Source organism: Colobus angolensis, unplaced genomic scaffold (assembly GCF_000951035.1).
Source record: "Colobus angolensis palliatus isolate OR3802 unplaced genomic scaffold, Cang.pa_1.0 Scaffold61, whole genome shotgun sequence".
Classification (NCBI taxonomy): domain Eukaryota; kingdom Metazoa; phylum Chordata; class Mammalia; order Primates; family Cercopithecidae; genus Colobus; species Colobus angolensis.
In genome coordinates, this window is record NW_012119710.1 from 5,939,295 (window position 1) to 5,955,467 (window position 16,173).

General features: G+C 47.2%; 1 protein-coding gene across 1 annotated transcript; it reads left to right on the top strand.

Annotated features, from left to right (window-relative positions):
• The first annotated feature begins 6,330 nt into the window (after positions 1-6,330).
• LRRC55 (leucine rich repeat containing 55) lies at positions 6,331-15,774 on the top strand. The gene is made up of 2 exons (XM_011963396.1): positions 6,331-7,267; positions 12,116-15,774. The coding sequence occupies exons 1-2, from the start codon at positions 6,478-6,480 to the stop codon at positions 12,349-12,351; spliced, it is 1,026 nt and encodes a 341-aa protein (XP_011818786.1). The 5' UTR covers positions 6,331-6,477; the 3' UTR covers positions 12,352-15,774.
• The last annotated feature ends 399 nt before the right edge of the window (positions 15,775-16,173 follow it).

The following is a 16,173-nucleotide window of genomic DNA, read 5'->3' on the forward strand; positions in this document are numbered from 1 at the left end:
TAGAATCTTACCTACCACAGTGTTATATTTTCTGTATCTGTATTGGAGTAATTCGCGTATTACAGCAATTTGTAAGAACTGTATTTGTAGCAATTCTTAATGTATTTTCCATGTATTATGTCAAATGATTTTCATATTGTTTATTTTTCCATTGACTGTCTTTCCTTTCTCTCTGATTTTGTTTTATCATTTTTTGCTCAGTAAGACCCCATTGTCTTTTAATGTCATATGTTTGAAAAATGGCATTGTACATTTCCTCCACACACAGAAAGATATCTTCTCTCCACAGCTAAGATAAATGTGCTTTTCTGCTCTCTTCCTGATTCGTATTTTTTTTTTATGGCTTGTTTCTTTCTTTGGACCATTTGGATTTTTTTCAGAGCAGAAAAATGACGTATGGAGCTAATGTCTCAAGACCATTTCTTGCTTTGAGGTTGATTCCAACATTGTTGTAGTTTCCCATTTTTCATATTCTGTATTTTGATAGTGAGAACCACTTCCAGAAACTATAGTCTCTTCTATGGTCATTTTTCAAAGAACAAATGGTTTCTAACTTTTATTTTAAGTTCAGGGGTACAGTGCAAGTTTGTTACATAGGTAAACTTGTGTCATGGGGGTTTGTTGTACAGATTATTTTATCACCCAGGTATTAACCTAGTACCCATTAGTTATTTTTCCTGATCCTCTCCCTCCGCCCACCTCCACCCTCCTATAGACCCCAGTGTGTGTTGTTTCCCTCTATATGTCCATGTGTTCTCATCACTTAGCTCCCACTTATAAGTGGGAACATGCAGTATTTGGTTTTCTGTTCCTGCACTGGTTTGCTAAGCATAATGGCCTCCAGCTCCATCCATGTCCCTGCAAAGGACATGATCTTACTCTTTTTTTGTGACTTCATAGTATTCCATAGTAAATATGTACCACATTTTCTTTATCCAGTCTATCACTGATGGGCATTTAGGTTGATTTTATGTCTTTGCTATTGTGAATAGAAAGCACAAATATTTAGTGAGGTCATCAAGTGATTTTTAGTTTGCAAAACTTTTTTAAATCTTTTAGTTAGATGAGTCCATTATCATTACTTGGAAGCATTTTCCATCGTCATCATCATCACCATCATCTCATTAACATGATCTGTGCATTCTTGCCAGTTTTTCTCCCAAATGGTTTTCATTACCAGTTCACCATATTCTGATTCAGATACTTTAAGCTACGATAACGAAGAAAGCAGAATCATCTTTGTTATTTTTACACATTCCCAGCAACTAGAGAGATTACCTTTTTCCATTTCTTCCTCTATCTTCATTCTATTAAGGTTTCATAATTTTCCTTGAATGAATTTCTTATGTGGTAGATTAAATTAATTCTCATGTATTTAAAGAGTTCCTGCCATTGTTACAACTAATTTAGTGTGTATTTGGGAAATCGTAGTAATGAAAATTATTTTTCAACTCATTTCATTTGTACAAATTTTTGATTGATGTCTGTGTGTTTTCCCAGTAGAGTAAATCCTTGACAATCATGAATTGAACAATCACAGTTTCAATAACTTGCAAGAGACCCCAAAAGGCCATGACACATAATCATTTATCATTTTGCTGGGGTTCAAAATAGAATCACTCCTACTGCAAGAATGCTGTGCAGGAAAAAGTCATTTTGCAAAGGGAAACAGCCAGCCAGCCAGTATGGGCGTCTCAACATGAATTCATTGAATTTATTATCTACATATCTAGTAACTCTCATAAAGTGATACACATTTCTTTGTGTAAAAAAAAAATGATCTCTGTGGAAGCTAACTGCTATTACTAAAAATACTTAAGCAAGGAATAGTCTATAATAAACTTTAGCTTCATATTTCCCACTCCATGCTCATCAAAAACTATTCCCAATATTAACAGTTCTGACAAAAAGAAGGAAGAGGAGGTAAAAGAGGTGAGAATAGGAGAGGAAGGGGAGAAGGAAAAGCAGTAGGGGAGGGAGAGCAGAAGATAAAAGAAAATTACAGATCCCAAGTAAGTTTAGGAAATGCTGGATATTATATATTCCTCATTCCCCAGTGCTGTCACTTGCAGACTGGCCCTAACCATTTACACATTAAAGCCTCTGAGAAATCTTACAATAAATAAACCAGTTTCATTTTATTTAACTCAGCGTTTCTCAAACTTATTTAAGAACCTCATGGCACACAGTGTACCTTGGGACACCAATTTGGGATTCACAGAATCCCATAAAGATTTATAAAATGATTAAAAGTATAAAGTCATATAAAATATTTCTGTCTCATTGAATCTCACTTCTACAGAAGATATATGCAATGATAATGTTCTTGAATTAGGGGTTTCTGAAGGTTTCGCAACTCATTTGCACAAGAATACATTCAAACCATCTGCAAATGTAATATTTTCCTTTCTTAACTTTTTACTTTCTGAGCAATTTATTTGTTTTTCTTCCTCCATAACTGTTTCAGAGATTTTATACTCTGCTATTTGTTTGTTTTACTTTGTTTTATCTGTTCATTTGACAGAGCCATTTGTACTGCTCACTGTATAGTGTTCTAAGTGCTTTATTTATAATGGCTCATATATCTAACAACCCTGTGACTTAGGTGTCATTATCCCTACTTCATAGGTCAGAAAACTGAAGCTTCAAACAGTGATGAGGCATTCTTACCTAGATCCTATTTTCTAAGGAACACAGTCACTAATATTTTCCTTTAGTTATATTATTAATTCTAATTTTAAATATAAACTTCGTATCATGTAAAGGAAGAAAATCTTCAGAAGTCACCTTTAGTCAACACTAAATTTTGAATTACACTGGATAGCTTTTTTAGCCTCCATTCAGATAATTATGTTTTCTACCATTTTTCAGTTAACGTTAATAACATAGAATGCTAGCTTTGCTTTCCGGAGGCCAACAGTCCTCGGTTAGAATGGATTACTTGTTTCATTGTGTTGTGTTTTCTGGGTTAAGATTAATATTTTACTTCTAAACTCATAAATGAGATGGAACAAACATTTCCTTTTTTAAGCAGGGAGAGAAATCTCATTTACCTCAGTCAACTCAATATATAAATATTTATGGAGAGGCTGCCATGTTACTCTGTGCCAGAGACTGTAGAACATGAAAGATTCAAAATGAACATCTGAGAGAACACAGAAGGGAGCTGACTTTCTACAAGCGTATAGGAAAAAGAATCATGTTAGAGAAGACAACGGCCATGATTTTAAGAACTTTATAAATGCCCAGAATTTGTATAACTTCACACTCGTTGTTTCCTATTACTCCATTTTGGTTCCCCCAAAGACCTAAGCTGTTACTTAAATGCAAGAGGCCCCAGGTCAACGGAATGAAGCAGCTCCATGAGGGAGGAGTCTATGTTCATCTTGTTACCCACTGTCTGGCCAAGTACCCAGCATACAGTGAATGCTCAATAAGTATTTATTAAACAAAGAAATAAGCCAGCTCTTTGAGCAAACTAACTGGTCAAGACAATTTTTAAAATGCAGGACAGCTAGAGACTTGTTCAATGGGCCAGCAAGAAAACAGACACTGCACAAATTTCACCCTCATCTGAAGTCACTCCAAGGAAGCTAGGAAGGATGAGAACAAGACAACAGACAGAATCCCTTGGGCCTGGAGAAAGAAGAAAGGATCACAAGCTTCCTTTCCCCTTGACAGATCCAAGTGTCTGTGGAGCCCCAGGTGCCCCCACCTGGCCAAGAAGTTGGCCTTTTGGATCCCAAAAGTTCTCATATCCCAAGCCAAGGGGAAATTGGTCCACTCCAGCCAAGCCTCCTAGCCCCAGAAAGCCCATGGGGTCAGGACTTAGGGATAATCAGGGAACATATAAAAGGTCTCTCCTGCAATAATGGTCCCTAACAAGCCCTGAGCCAATCACCTGGTACCTGGAGCCCAAAATACATTCCAAGGTAAGTAGATATTATATGGTGACTACAAAGATGTATCCCATCAAGTGAGCAAACTTGTCATATTCACATCTCCTTTTTGTTTCCATTCCTATTCATGTTTTCAATGCCCCCATTCTTCACTTCTCCCATACCCCACTAAGTCCCTTTCTCCATTCATTGCAAGCTCTCTTAGTTTTTTCTTCTGAATCTGATGCCCTTAAGCTGTCCCTCCTCTGTCTCAGATTCCAGGTTCACACCTTGCCCCTACTACAACCTCTCCCATTGGGCCCTGCCTGCTCCTCTTTCTCTGCCCCTGTCCAGTTGCCCACCCTTGTCTCCCCTTCTTCCCCTGGCTCGATCCCCAGGATTCTGTGGGCAACTGTGAATTCTGCCCGGTGCTTCCTTCCCTCCTCTCTCTTCGTCGTGGGGTCCACAGCCAGTTCTCCTGTTGCTCAGAAATGTGGAGGCAGTTGCTAAGAGACAGTGAAACGTCAGTACCTGGCCCTCGAGGAAAAAAGGGGAGTGAAAAAGGGAGAGAAGAGGGGGAGGGATGGAGGGAGGGAGAGAGAGAGGGCGGGAAGGGGGAAGGGAGGGGGAAGACCTGGCTCTGCCGGAAGCCTTATATCCCAGCAGCCTGGGCACCAGCTGAGTTTCAGAAAGAAGCATTCAGATTCTATGAACTTTCTTCTGAGCATCCTTTCTCTGTGATTTTCCTTTTGGGTGAAAGAAGGGGCAGGGGGACCGCAGGACGGGAAATCACAGAAGATGCTGGCCTGGGATCCAGGAGACAAGGAGGAGGAGAGGCCGGGGGAGGGGAAGAGCCGGGGAGGCAATCTGTTCCGAGGCAAGCAAGGAGCGAGCGGGGATTCCAGGAGGAGGGAGGGAGACCCGCGTCTGCCGAAGATTGATGGCTGTGTCCTTGGAACGGAGTGAGTAGGCTCCTGGGGCCTGTGGGAGTGCACGGGGAGACCTGGGGCTCAGAAAAAATGAGTCTGCATGAAGGGGAGCTGGGGTGATTTCCCGGTGGGCGGGATTGAGGCTTGAAGCGGTAGGAAAATAGGCAGCGCCAGGCCTAGGGTGAGTGGAGGACCGAGGACAGCAGGTGGGCAAGGGAGAAGCGAGAGGGCGCCGGGCGCGAGGGCTGAGGCTCTGGGCGTGGCATCACTCTCAGTCCCTCTGCTGCGGGTGGCGAGCAGGAGAGTGCAGTGTGTGGAAAGGGATGCTGGGATGAGGGGTGTGGGCTGGCGGGCGAAAGATGCTGGAGGTCAAATGGGGAGGGGTCTGCAGGATCCCCTGTGCAGAAGGAAGCTGAAGCGAAAACCGTGAGGCGTGAGCATGGGGCAGGGCAAAACATGGGGGAGTCACAGAATGGTGTGTGAGTGAGTGTGTGTGTGTGTGTGAGTGTGTGTGTGTGAGAGAGAGAGAGAGAAGCGCTTAGAGTGTTTGAAAGGAGTGTGCAAACCCCAGAGTGTGGATGCCTGTTTTTCTTAGGGAGTTGTTCCAGGGTGGAGTGTTTGGTACTGATGGGGATGGGGTTATGAGAAGAAAAAGAAAATGCATCTTACCCAAGACAGGAACCTAGAGGAGGATGGCTGCAGGTTGGGTCAGGGAGGGCTCGTGGGTTACAGCAACGTGAGCCTGGGGTCTGAACGTACCATGGCCCATACCTGAGAGACAGTAAGCAGAGAACTTTGTGGTTGGGGAAGCAAAGAAGGGAGGAAAGAAAGAGACAGAGATAAGACAAGGGTCCTAGGTGAAGGGACAAGGGGGTGTCGAGGGCACAGGATTTCTCTGCCTGAGTGCTTTCCTTGTTGACAGAGGGAATTCGGCCTCCACCTGCTGAATACAGAGCTGTGCTGAGGAAGGCGCTGGCTTGGAGAAGTTGCCAGAGCTCTGCCAGCTGACCCTCAGCCTGCACCTTCAGGACTCATGGCTTCTTCTGGCCCCGGAGGCCCAGACAGTAGGCATCACCTGGGGTCCTCCTCTCTTTGGAAAAAAAAGAGGCTCCCTGGGGATTCCAGCAGCCACTGAGGCTGAGGACTCTCTCAGACTTTTAGGAGACTCATGGAGACTCACTTCCTCCCTGGTCCTCTTCCCAAAACACCCACCCTGGGACCCCCTTGGACTCAAGCCCACCAGGCCACCAGGACAAATGGCCACTGAGACCTTCAACACTGGAGACCCAGGTGCAACCCTGGCTTCCTAATCAGTCCCAGACGTGGGACAGGACTTAAGTTTTCTCAGAAGAAGTGCCAAGGATCTTTAAAGGGCACCTTTGATCTCCTTCAGCCCCTCCCTCCCAGACACAGCACCAGGAGGAAACATCCAGCAGGCATGGGTGAGAGAGACACAAAAGATCTGCAGGAACTCTTCCAGGACCTGCTGGCAGCTGACCCAGCCCCATCCTTGTCCCCTCCCTTTCTCAGGTTTTGATCATCATTCCAGACCCTGGGAGACCTCAACTGGGTGTCTCGCCCCCTAGGCTCCGGAAGGGGACCTCCCGTGGATCTCAGGAAGCCCTCTGGTGCTCAGAGGCTCCTGGGAAAGTCTCTAGCCATGATACCACATGCTCAGAAGCTCCACCTTCACAGACTCTGGCCCCAGATGTAGCTGCCTTCCTGTGTCACAGACTCTCGATTCCATGGACACAGTCCTCATGGGCTCCCTCCAGCACTGCTGTTGCCAGCTGCCTAAGATGGGTGACACTTGGGCCCAGCTTCCCTGGCCCGGGCCACCCCACCCGGCAATGCTGCTGGTCTCCCTCCTCTTGGCAGCCGGATTGATGCACTCGGATGCTGGCACCAGCTGCCCAGTCCTTTGCACATGCCATAACCAGGTGGTGGATTGCAGTAGCCAGCGGCTATTCTCCGTGCCCCCAGACCTGCCAATGGACACCCAAAACCTCAGCCTGGCCCACAACCGCATCACAGCGGTGCCGCCTGGCTACCTCACATGCTACATGGAGCTCCGGGTGCTGGATTTGCGCAACAACTCCTTAATGGAACTGCCCCGGGGCCTCTTCCTTCATGCCAAGCGCTTGGCACACTTGGATCTGAGCTACAACAACTTCAGCCACGTGCCAGCTGACATGTTCCAGGAGGCCCATGGACTGGTCCACATCGACCTGAGCCACAACCCCTGGCTGCGGAGGGTGCACCCCCAGGCCTTCCAGGGCCTCGTGCAGCTCCGAGACCTGGACCTCAGCTATGGGGGCCTGGCCTCCCTCAGCCTGGAGGCTCTTGAGGGCCTACCGGGGCTGGTGACCTTGCAGATCGGCGGCAATCCCTGGGTGTGTGGCTGCACCATGGAGCCCCTTCTGAAGTGGCTGCGTAACCGGATCCAGCGCTGTACAGCAGGTAATGGAGGGGTAGGACGGGGCAGCCAACAGGGGGAGGGCTTGCCTCAATGGAAGCAAAGGCTCCAAAGAAAAGGGAGGGACTTCGAGCCGGAAAGCACCTACTGTGTTTTCTAATGTGGGCTTGCCTCTTTGTACACCAGCTCTGCCAACAGGTTGTTTGTAGAATCCTTCCAAAGCATGCAATGCCCATTCATTCATGAAATAGATGTCCCTCACCACTGTGGTGCTCATGACCTAATGAGGCAGACGGATAGTAGACAAGTGAAAATAGCACGTCGTTGGTGGTTCTTCTTGAGCTTTCACCATGACCTAAGATCTTGGCCTCCATTATCTCATGAGACCCCCATTTTGATTATACCCATTTTCCAGGTGAAGAAGTTGAGATTTAGAACAATAAAAAGGCTTGACAGGAATCACGCACTTAGAAAGTGGCATGGGCATGAAAAAAAAATACAAATTAAAAAATTAAAAAGTGGCAGGACCATGAATAAAACCTAGATTTATTTGACTTCTAAGCCCTGTTCTATTCTACCAGACTGCTTTTTTAGCATTCCAAGTGTTGGAAACTCTCGTATAAATAGTAATGGCTAACACAATCTCAACAGAGCTACCACAGCTTAAGTTGCGTGACAGTCAACATGTTCCAGGAGGAACTTGAACCTTAGTACTTGCTATTTACCAGGCCCTTTCTTAAGCAGCTTTACCTGTCTCCTCCTATCCCCAGAAGAACACTAATGAGGTTGCCGCTCTACAGAGGAGGAAGCTGAGGCACAGAGAGGTTCAGTAGCTTGTTGGAAGTTACACAGCTGCTAAGTGTTGAAGCCAGGATTTGAGTCCTGGCAATCTCCCTGACTAGATCCTGAAGAGTCAGGTTCTGGCCTGCCAGAACAGTCAGAATCTGAGTCCTGGACTGGCCAAAGGGCTGCAGTAGATTTCCAGGACCTCATCATGCAGCTCCACGACCTGGACCTCAGCTATGAGAACCTGGCCTTCCTCAAACTCAAGGCCCTGAGCAGTGTAAACTTTGGGCACAAGGTAGGGAGCTGAGAGGAAGACTGAGATGCAGCAACTCAACCAGCCAATCCCAACTGGAGGGTAGACTGGGGCCTGAAGGAGCCCGAATCACACAGGTTTGATGGGCGTCCCAACCCAATGGCATCTGAGCCTGACCCAGAGGCAGGTAATGTTCAGCCGCGGCCCTAGCCACCAGCTCTCCTGTGTGACAATACCAAGGCTTGGCACAAGCACTCAGAAGTAGTAGCTGAAGGCCCTACCCCAGGGGCTTTCCCAGAACGTGAGCTCAGCACATGTTGAGAAGAAGCAATGCTGAATGCGGTAAAAGGGAGAGGAGGACTGAGTGGGGAGCCCAAGACCAAAATAGTTTGGGGAGGGCTGTGGGTCACGATTCCAGTGTTTCCACAGAGCTGTAGGAGGAAATTCTCTAGCACCAAAATAGCTGGGGACTGGGATGGAGCGATGGTGGAGGGCAGGAGGGGGAGGCTGCCTGGAGCAATCTCCTCACTTGCTCAACCTCGGCAGAGGCCGTGCCTTCCCTCTCTCTCCTGTGCACTAATAACAGAAAGGGCACCTGAAACACTAAGCTTCCATCACACCCAGGGACTCCTTTTCTGTGATCTCTGAGGTCCCTGCTGCTCTGCAGCTCAGACTCCCAGCAAGCAGGAGAGGGGTCCAAGATTTCATCAGTGTAGGCTCACACATATGTCAGTACAGGTGAGGAACCTGAGCTCCAGAGGGGGACAGTGGCTGTCCACAGGCCCATGATAAGGAAACAAGCAGGCCCAGCTGGAAAGCCAGGTTCCCTGTTCCTCCACAGAACACACTGTACACCAGGTCACATGCACCAGGGTGCTTCTCCTTAAGGACAAAACCTTGCCAGTGGAGGCAGAACTAGGGATGCTCTTCTCTTTAGGTCCTTTTCAGCTGCTTTCTCCCTTTTTCTTCATGGAACTCCACTGTTACCCATGGTTTTTGGAAAAACTGAACAAAGAGAGCCATAATAAGCAAGCCCCTGGGACACAGCATGACTTTAAGACTGGTACCTTGACATACCAGGGGGTTTTGTCAGCCTCCACGTTCCCATTCTGCATCCTGTGCGGTCCCACTCACGGCTGTCAGGGGCTCCTTTGGCTGGTCCATATGAGTGTTGCCACATTCCCCATTTCACTGTCTCACCACTTCCCACTTCACCCACATAACAGACTTTAGAGTTCAGCATCTTCGGGTTTCCAGAGGAGAGCTCATGCGAGTCAACCCCAGACAGGATCTTGGCCTGGGCAGGACATGGATCCTGTGTTCACAGCCTACAGGGATTACTCAACCTGGGATTTGGGGAAGGTTGTGTTCTCCTTCCAAACCTGACTCCCCATTTCCAATGATATTGCTGCTGATTCAATTCTTGAAAGGGTCAATCCAAATCCATCATTTGATTCCTTGCCCTCAAAAACTGCAGAATGAATACACAGCATTTATACAACACATAATTTAGAAAATGTCTTCATACTGACTCTCAGAAAATTTGGATTATCCTCTTTTTTTTATTTTTTGAGACCGAGTCTCACTCTGTCACCCAGGCTGAAGTGCAGTGGTGCGATCTCAGCTCACTGCAACCTCCACCTCCCAGGTTCAAGCAATTCTCCTGCCTCAGCCTCCCAAGTAGCTGGGACTACAGGTGTGCACCACCACACCCAGCTAATGTTTGTATTTTCAGTAGAGACGGGGTTTCACCATGTTGGCCAGGATGGTATGAATCTCTTGACCTTGTGATCCACCCGCCTTGGCCTCCCAAAATGCTGGCATTACAGGCGTGAGTCATTGCGCCTGGCTGAATTATCCCCTTTTTATAGTGGCCCCTTATTATAGAGGCAGAGCATGAGAGCCAGAAAGACCAAAAAAAAAAAAAAATGAAAAAAAAAAGACTTACCCAAGGTAAGAGCTTGATTAATATTTATCCACTAAACAAAAGAATGATTGGCTGCTCAAAAGCTGGCGCCTAATGCTGCATGGCAAGTGTCACCTGCACACTACCTTTACTTCCCAGGCAGAGTGAGAGAAGACCATTGACAGCCATCATGCACTCATAAAAGCAACCCCAGAAGGATGAGATGAGACCATCAATGCTGAAGATAACAGTAACCCCACCAGAAAAAGCGGCCCCCTCCTACAGAAGCCTGACTGCAGAATATGACCGCCAATGACCTATCTAGGGAAAACAACCAATATAACAATTCATATAATTGAAATATATGTTATATATTATATATATATTACAATAATATGTAACATATAATTCATATATGTTAACTCACTGAATCCTTACTACAACCCTAAGAAGTAGATACTGTTATTATCCTCATTTGACAGATGAAGAAGTCAAGACACAGAGAGATTAAATAACTTACCTATAATCATGCAAGTAGCAAGGGGCGAAGAGGGGATTTGAAACGAGACCAATAGCTCCGGAACCCATACTCTTAACCTATACTCTGTGTATCCAGAAAAGCCACATAAGTAGTGGAAAGGCCCAATGATTTGGAGTTGGACAGAGTCTTATATTCATGTTGTAAAGATTCATCAAGCACTTACTATGAACAGGACACTGTTTCGAGGCTAAAGATACCATGGGAGTGGCTTATATTGAAAGGGGAAAAGACAGAAAATAAACCAATAAACTTTCTTTTTTTTTTTTTTTTTTTTTTGAGACGGAGTCTCGCTCTGTCGCCCAGGCTGGAGTGCAGTGGCCGGATCTCAGCTCACTGCAAGCTCCGCCTCCCGGGTTTACGCCATTCTCCTGGCTCAGCCTCCCGAGTAGCTGGGACTACAGGCGCCCGCCACCTCCCCCGGCTAGTTTTTTGTATTTTTTAGTAGAGACGGGGTTTCACTGTGTTAGCCAGGATGGTCTCGAACTCCTGACCTCGTGATCCGCCCGTCTCGGCCTCCCAAAGTGCTGGGATTACAGGCTTGAGCCACCGCGCCCAGCCAAACCAATAAACTTTCAGGCAGTGATCAACACTATATAGAAAAACAGAGAAGAGCAGGTAAGATAGGGAGCCCAGGGGGAGGTGAAGTGGGGTGCTATTTTATTCAGAGTCTTAAGAAAAGGCCTCACTAATAATGTGGCATTAAGCCAAGTCCCAAAGGAAGTGGGGAGCTGAGCTGTGCAGAGATTGAGGGGAGAAGCTCCCTCCCAAAGGGACAAATGCAAAAGCATCCCTTCCCGGCCTCAAGAGGGGATACTCTGGGGTTACGGAAGGATGACCAGGAGGTGTGTGTAGCTGGAGCAGAGTAAATAAGGAACAGAGTGGAAGAGATGGGAAAGAGTCCCTGGAGCCCACAGGGAGCACCTTGGTTTTTGCTCCATTCAAAGACAGGAATCCAGGGAAGGGTTTAAATAGAGAAGGCATGGCAGGACATCAGGTTTGAAAGAACCACCCAGCTGACTATATTAAAATAGTTTGTCAGCTTCTGGTGAGGTCCCAGGCTGCAGGCTGAGGACAGACACCTTCTGAAGCCCAGAAACCAGTTGGGAGGTTGTTGTAAGAGATGATGGTGTCCCCAGATCTACCACTGGTCATAGCCAGATGACTTTCAGCAAATTGCTAAACTTTTAAACAGTACTTTCCACATCTATAGAAATAGGCATAAAAATCCTTGTCTTGAGTGTTGTTGAGGGAACAAAAGGAGATAAGTAGAATTCTTGGCACATGGAAGAACCTCAATGAATGCAATGAATGTCTTTCTTACTTTTTCCAGCGAGCGGTTGTTGGGGGGCTCTCCAATCCCCTCTCCCTCCCTGGGTACCTCACCCTCCCTGACTTCTGTGTTACAGATTCTCAGCTGGCTGAGTGCCGGGGCCCCCCTGAAGTCGAGGGCGCCCCGCTCTTCTCACTCACTGAGGAGAGCTTCAAGGCCTGCCACCTGACCCTGACCCTGGATGATTACCTATTCATTGCATTCGTGGGCTTTGTGGTCTCCATCGCCTCTGTGGCCACCAACTTCCTCCTGGGCATCACCGCCAACTGCTGCCACCGCTGGAGTAAGGCCAGTGAAGAGGAAGAGATCTGACATGCCTGCCTCTCATCCCTCCATGCTGCTGACCGCCACAGCCACTGGCCACCAGACGCCCTCCCTGACTGCCCACTCTGGTTCCATGGTGACCTGGCTGCCTCAGTCATGGTTCAAGCAAGGGGGAGACACTCACTTTGTATGAGCATCTGCTTTGGGCCAGGCAGTGCCCTAGGAACTGGGAACGTCAGATGAATTGACTCAGTCCTTGCCCTCAAGGCACTTCCCTCTGGTCAAGGAGAGAGATCCAAAACTATTCTCTTTAAGACTATATGTCAGGACTCTGAGCACGCCATTCTGGAGGCCCAGAAGGAGGAGCCATCATCTGTGTCTAGCAATGTCCATGAGAATTATAAGATTAGTGTGATTTGTGAACTGGGTCATCAGGAAATATCTACTTCGTCAGGTAGGCGAAGAAGGGTGTCTGCAAATGGCAGAGGCCAGAATATGCATAGTGCGCTGTGTTGAGAAGAGTGAACAGTTCCTGGTCACTTACTTGTATAGAGGGGGTGTGGCACAGAACTCAAACCTACCCCCCACCTCCTGACACTAAAACTGTCAGCTCTCAGCAGTGCCAGCCACTGCCTCCAGGGAGTAAGAACACCTCCATACCAGCCCCTGGCCTCCTTCCACCAGCAGCTACCAGGTGCGACCACCTCCCAGTGACTGCCCCCATATGACCAATTGTCACCAGTTGGTGAGGTCCCAGGCAGCAGGCTGAGGATGGACACTGTCAATGCCCTTTCACCTGCCTCTCACTCAAGCTTGGCTTCAGAAGAGAGAGGCAGGAGGCCCAGCAACTGGGGGAGCAAGAGTCCTGGCACCTTGGGACCCTAATCGTGTGACTGTTCTTGCCACAGTGCTCATGCCACAGGGTCTCACCAGGAAAGTGCACTGTGGGCCACAGACCCGTAACCTGGCAGCACCCAGAGCTAAAAGGGGACAAAGGCAGCACAGTTATCACCAGATGAGGCTTTGCGTTTTCTTCTAAGCAACTTACCCACGTTAAGCATAAGGGTGAGAGAGCTGTTAAATACTAAGCCCTTGGCAGTGTCAGGCACTGTGAGAAGCTCTCTCCACAAACCATTCCCTTTAACACACACACAAATCTTTTGAGGTGAACGCTGTTGTTCCCATTTTACGGATGAGGCAATTAAGGCTCAGAGAGGTTGAAGTCACATGCCACTATGAGCACGATAAAGTCCGTGCTCTTTCTACTGCCCCATCTAAGTTTTGGAACATCACCACTTCCTCTAGAGTTATGTAAATTCAAATTCAACTAGAGCTGACAAAGTTCCTCATACGGTCCAGGCACTCCTCCGGGCACTTTTATATCTATTGACTCACTTCTTTCAATTGTTGCAGCAGCACTGCCTGGTGGTTTTTTATTATCCCCATTTGACAGATGAATTAATCTTAGAGAGTTGAGTGACTTACCCAAGGTTGTCTGGATAAGCCCTAGGAGGAAAGCGGTAGGCAGCTCCATTCAGGGAAACTGCATCTAATCAGTCAGTCAAAAATCAAGTAACTTTACGAGCAAAGCACAATTATCATCGTCGTCTTCCTCGTCAGTTTCGTCAGTGTCATCATTATATGCCCTCTATTTGTTCAGCACCGGATAGTTCATGAGTATTTTTGCATCATTCTCCTTGACTTTTCACAACCCTGTGCAGGAGGTAAATCAAACATCAGTAATCCTGTTTTACAGATGGGGGAAAAAAGTCTCAAGGTTGGGTATGACTTGTCTATGTGAGAAGGTTGGGACTCAGCCCTAACAGTGCTTTCCCAAGTGCTTGGGGAAGAGAATGCCTCAGAGGGCTGGGTAGTGGGGCCCTGGAATTCAGCATCCATGAATGTGCTAGCGGATCAGCTAAATAGAAGGTAGTCAAACCCATCTGCCGTACAGATTGAACTATGCTCACGGTAGGGCAAATTGCAGGCTCTGAAACAGAGACTACACGGGTAACATCTGAATAGGAGACTCCTGCTTCACAATGTGTAGATAAAACATCAGCAGGGGTGGCCATGGTGGCAGCCATGTGAAAAGTAAGATCTTTGGGAATCAAGAGAGAAAGTTGTGTTAACCACTCCTACTCAAGCCCTGCTGTGTGTGTTGCAAGAGATAATAAGACAGCAAGAAAGCTACAGGAGAGAACCTCTGCAGTTTAGGAGAAGAACATGAAGGCACAGTCCAACATGCTGGTAAGTCTGGCCAGGAGGAGAATTAAAACAGGGGCTTTCCACCTACCTTGTCCCAAGCTCCAGCAGTATTCCACCATCCTATCCTCCTGGAAAGCCTGAAAAGAATGAAGGAGGCTAATATATCATCTTCCAGGAAGGCATCCCTCACTCGTGCTTCCCTGAGCTAGTCAAGCGAAACGAGAGTCTTCAGAAACTGCTAGACCTGAAGTACTTGAACCCGTGTCCCCTGAATCTTGCTTACAACATCTGGGACAAATCCCTGGCCCTGTGACATCCGAAGCAGAACTGTGCCCTGCTCTCTCCTTCTGTGATGACCAAGGATGGTGAACTCGAGCTGTTCTCTACAAGCCAGGCCGGCAACCTAAATACTTGGAGAGGAACTTTTAGAAACTTTAATCCTGACAAAATAGAAACGTTTCCCATAGAGGGATACCATAATACTATAATAACCTCCTAGGAACTACTGTTTGCCAAAATATAGTTAATATGTTTTAAGACACATGCTTTTTTTGCATAGGACTAGAACCAGAAAAGACACCAAATGCCCCCTTGACATCAATGTCCTTTCTAGTGGGACAATTTGGTGTCCATCAAAGCCAAACCCTTCTGAGCAGGACACATGGCTTTTAAAGGAGAGCTGTTTCTCCTGCTGCTAGAGGTTCCTCAGTTTATTAGAGCACAATGAGGAAAGTATTCCACCTCCCTACTGCCAAGGAATTCCCTGCTTCTCCCGGACTGCCATCATCTTATCCAAGCTATCAGAAGCAAGCTTCCAGAGATAATCTAGCAATCCTGATTGGAATTGCTCCCACATCCCTGGTGACCACAGGCTTCATTCAGATTGTCCAAACTGGTTAACCTGTATGTGATGGGGTATCTCTGCATCTGCACGTCTGTCTGTGAGGTTCCTTGTATGTCGGCTGTCTGCTGACGTGGGACAGATCTCTCTGGAATTTGGGTTCAGTTCTCTGACAGACTGCACTCAGCCATAGGCTGAGTGGCTAAATATGCATAAGTAAACATGCCTAAATAGGCATATTTAGACTGGTGCAAAAATAATTGAGGTTTTTGCCATTAAAAGTGATAGCAAAAACCGCAATTACTTTTGCACCAACCTAATATTACATTGTTTGATAGATTAAGATGGAATCCCACCAGGTTTAGGGCAGGACTGGATGCTCAAAAAATAAAGAAGGAGAAAAATCTGTGGCAGAGGCATCCCAATGAGAACCTGACTTCTCCCTGCTTCCCTTTGCTCTCTCCTGCCCCTCAGAGACTTGCCCTCATTGCAGAAGCTTCCTCCATGCTGGGCCAGAGGATATCAAAGTTCAGCTTGGTCAAGATTTGGGCCAGCGGCCGCGCGCGGTGGCTCAAGCCTGTAATCCCAGCACTTTGGGAGGCCGAGACGGGCGGATCACGAGGTCAGGAGATCGAGACCATCCTGGCTAATACGGTGAAACCCCGTCTCTACTAAAAAATACAGAAAACTAGCCGGGCGAGGTGGTGGGCGCCTGTAGTCCCAGCTACTTGGGAGGCTGAGGCAGGAGAATGGCATAAACCCGGGGGGCGGAGCTTGCAGTGAGCTGAGATCCGGCCACTGCACTCCAGCCTGGGCGACAG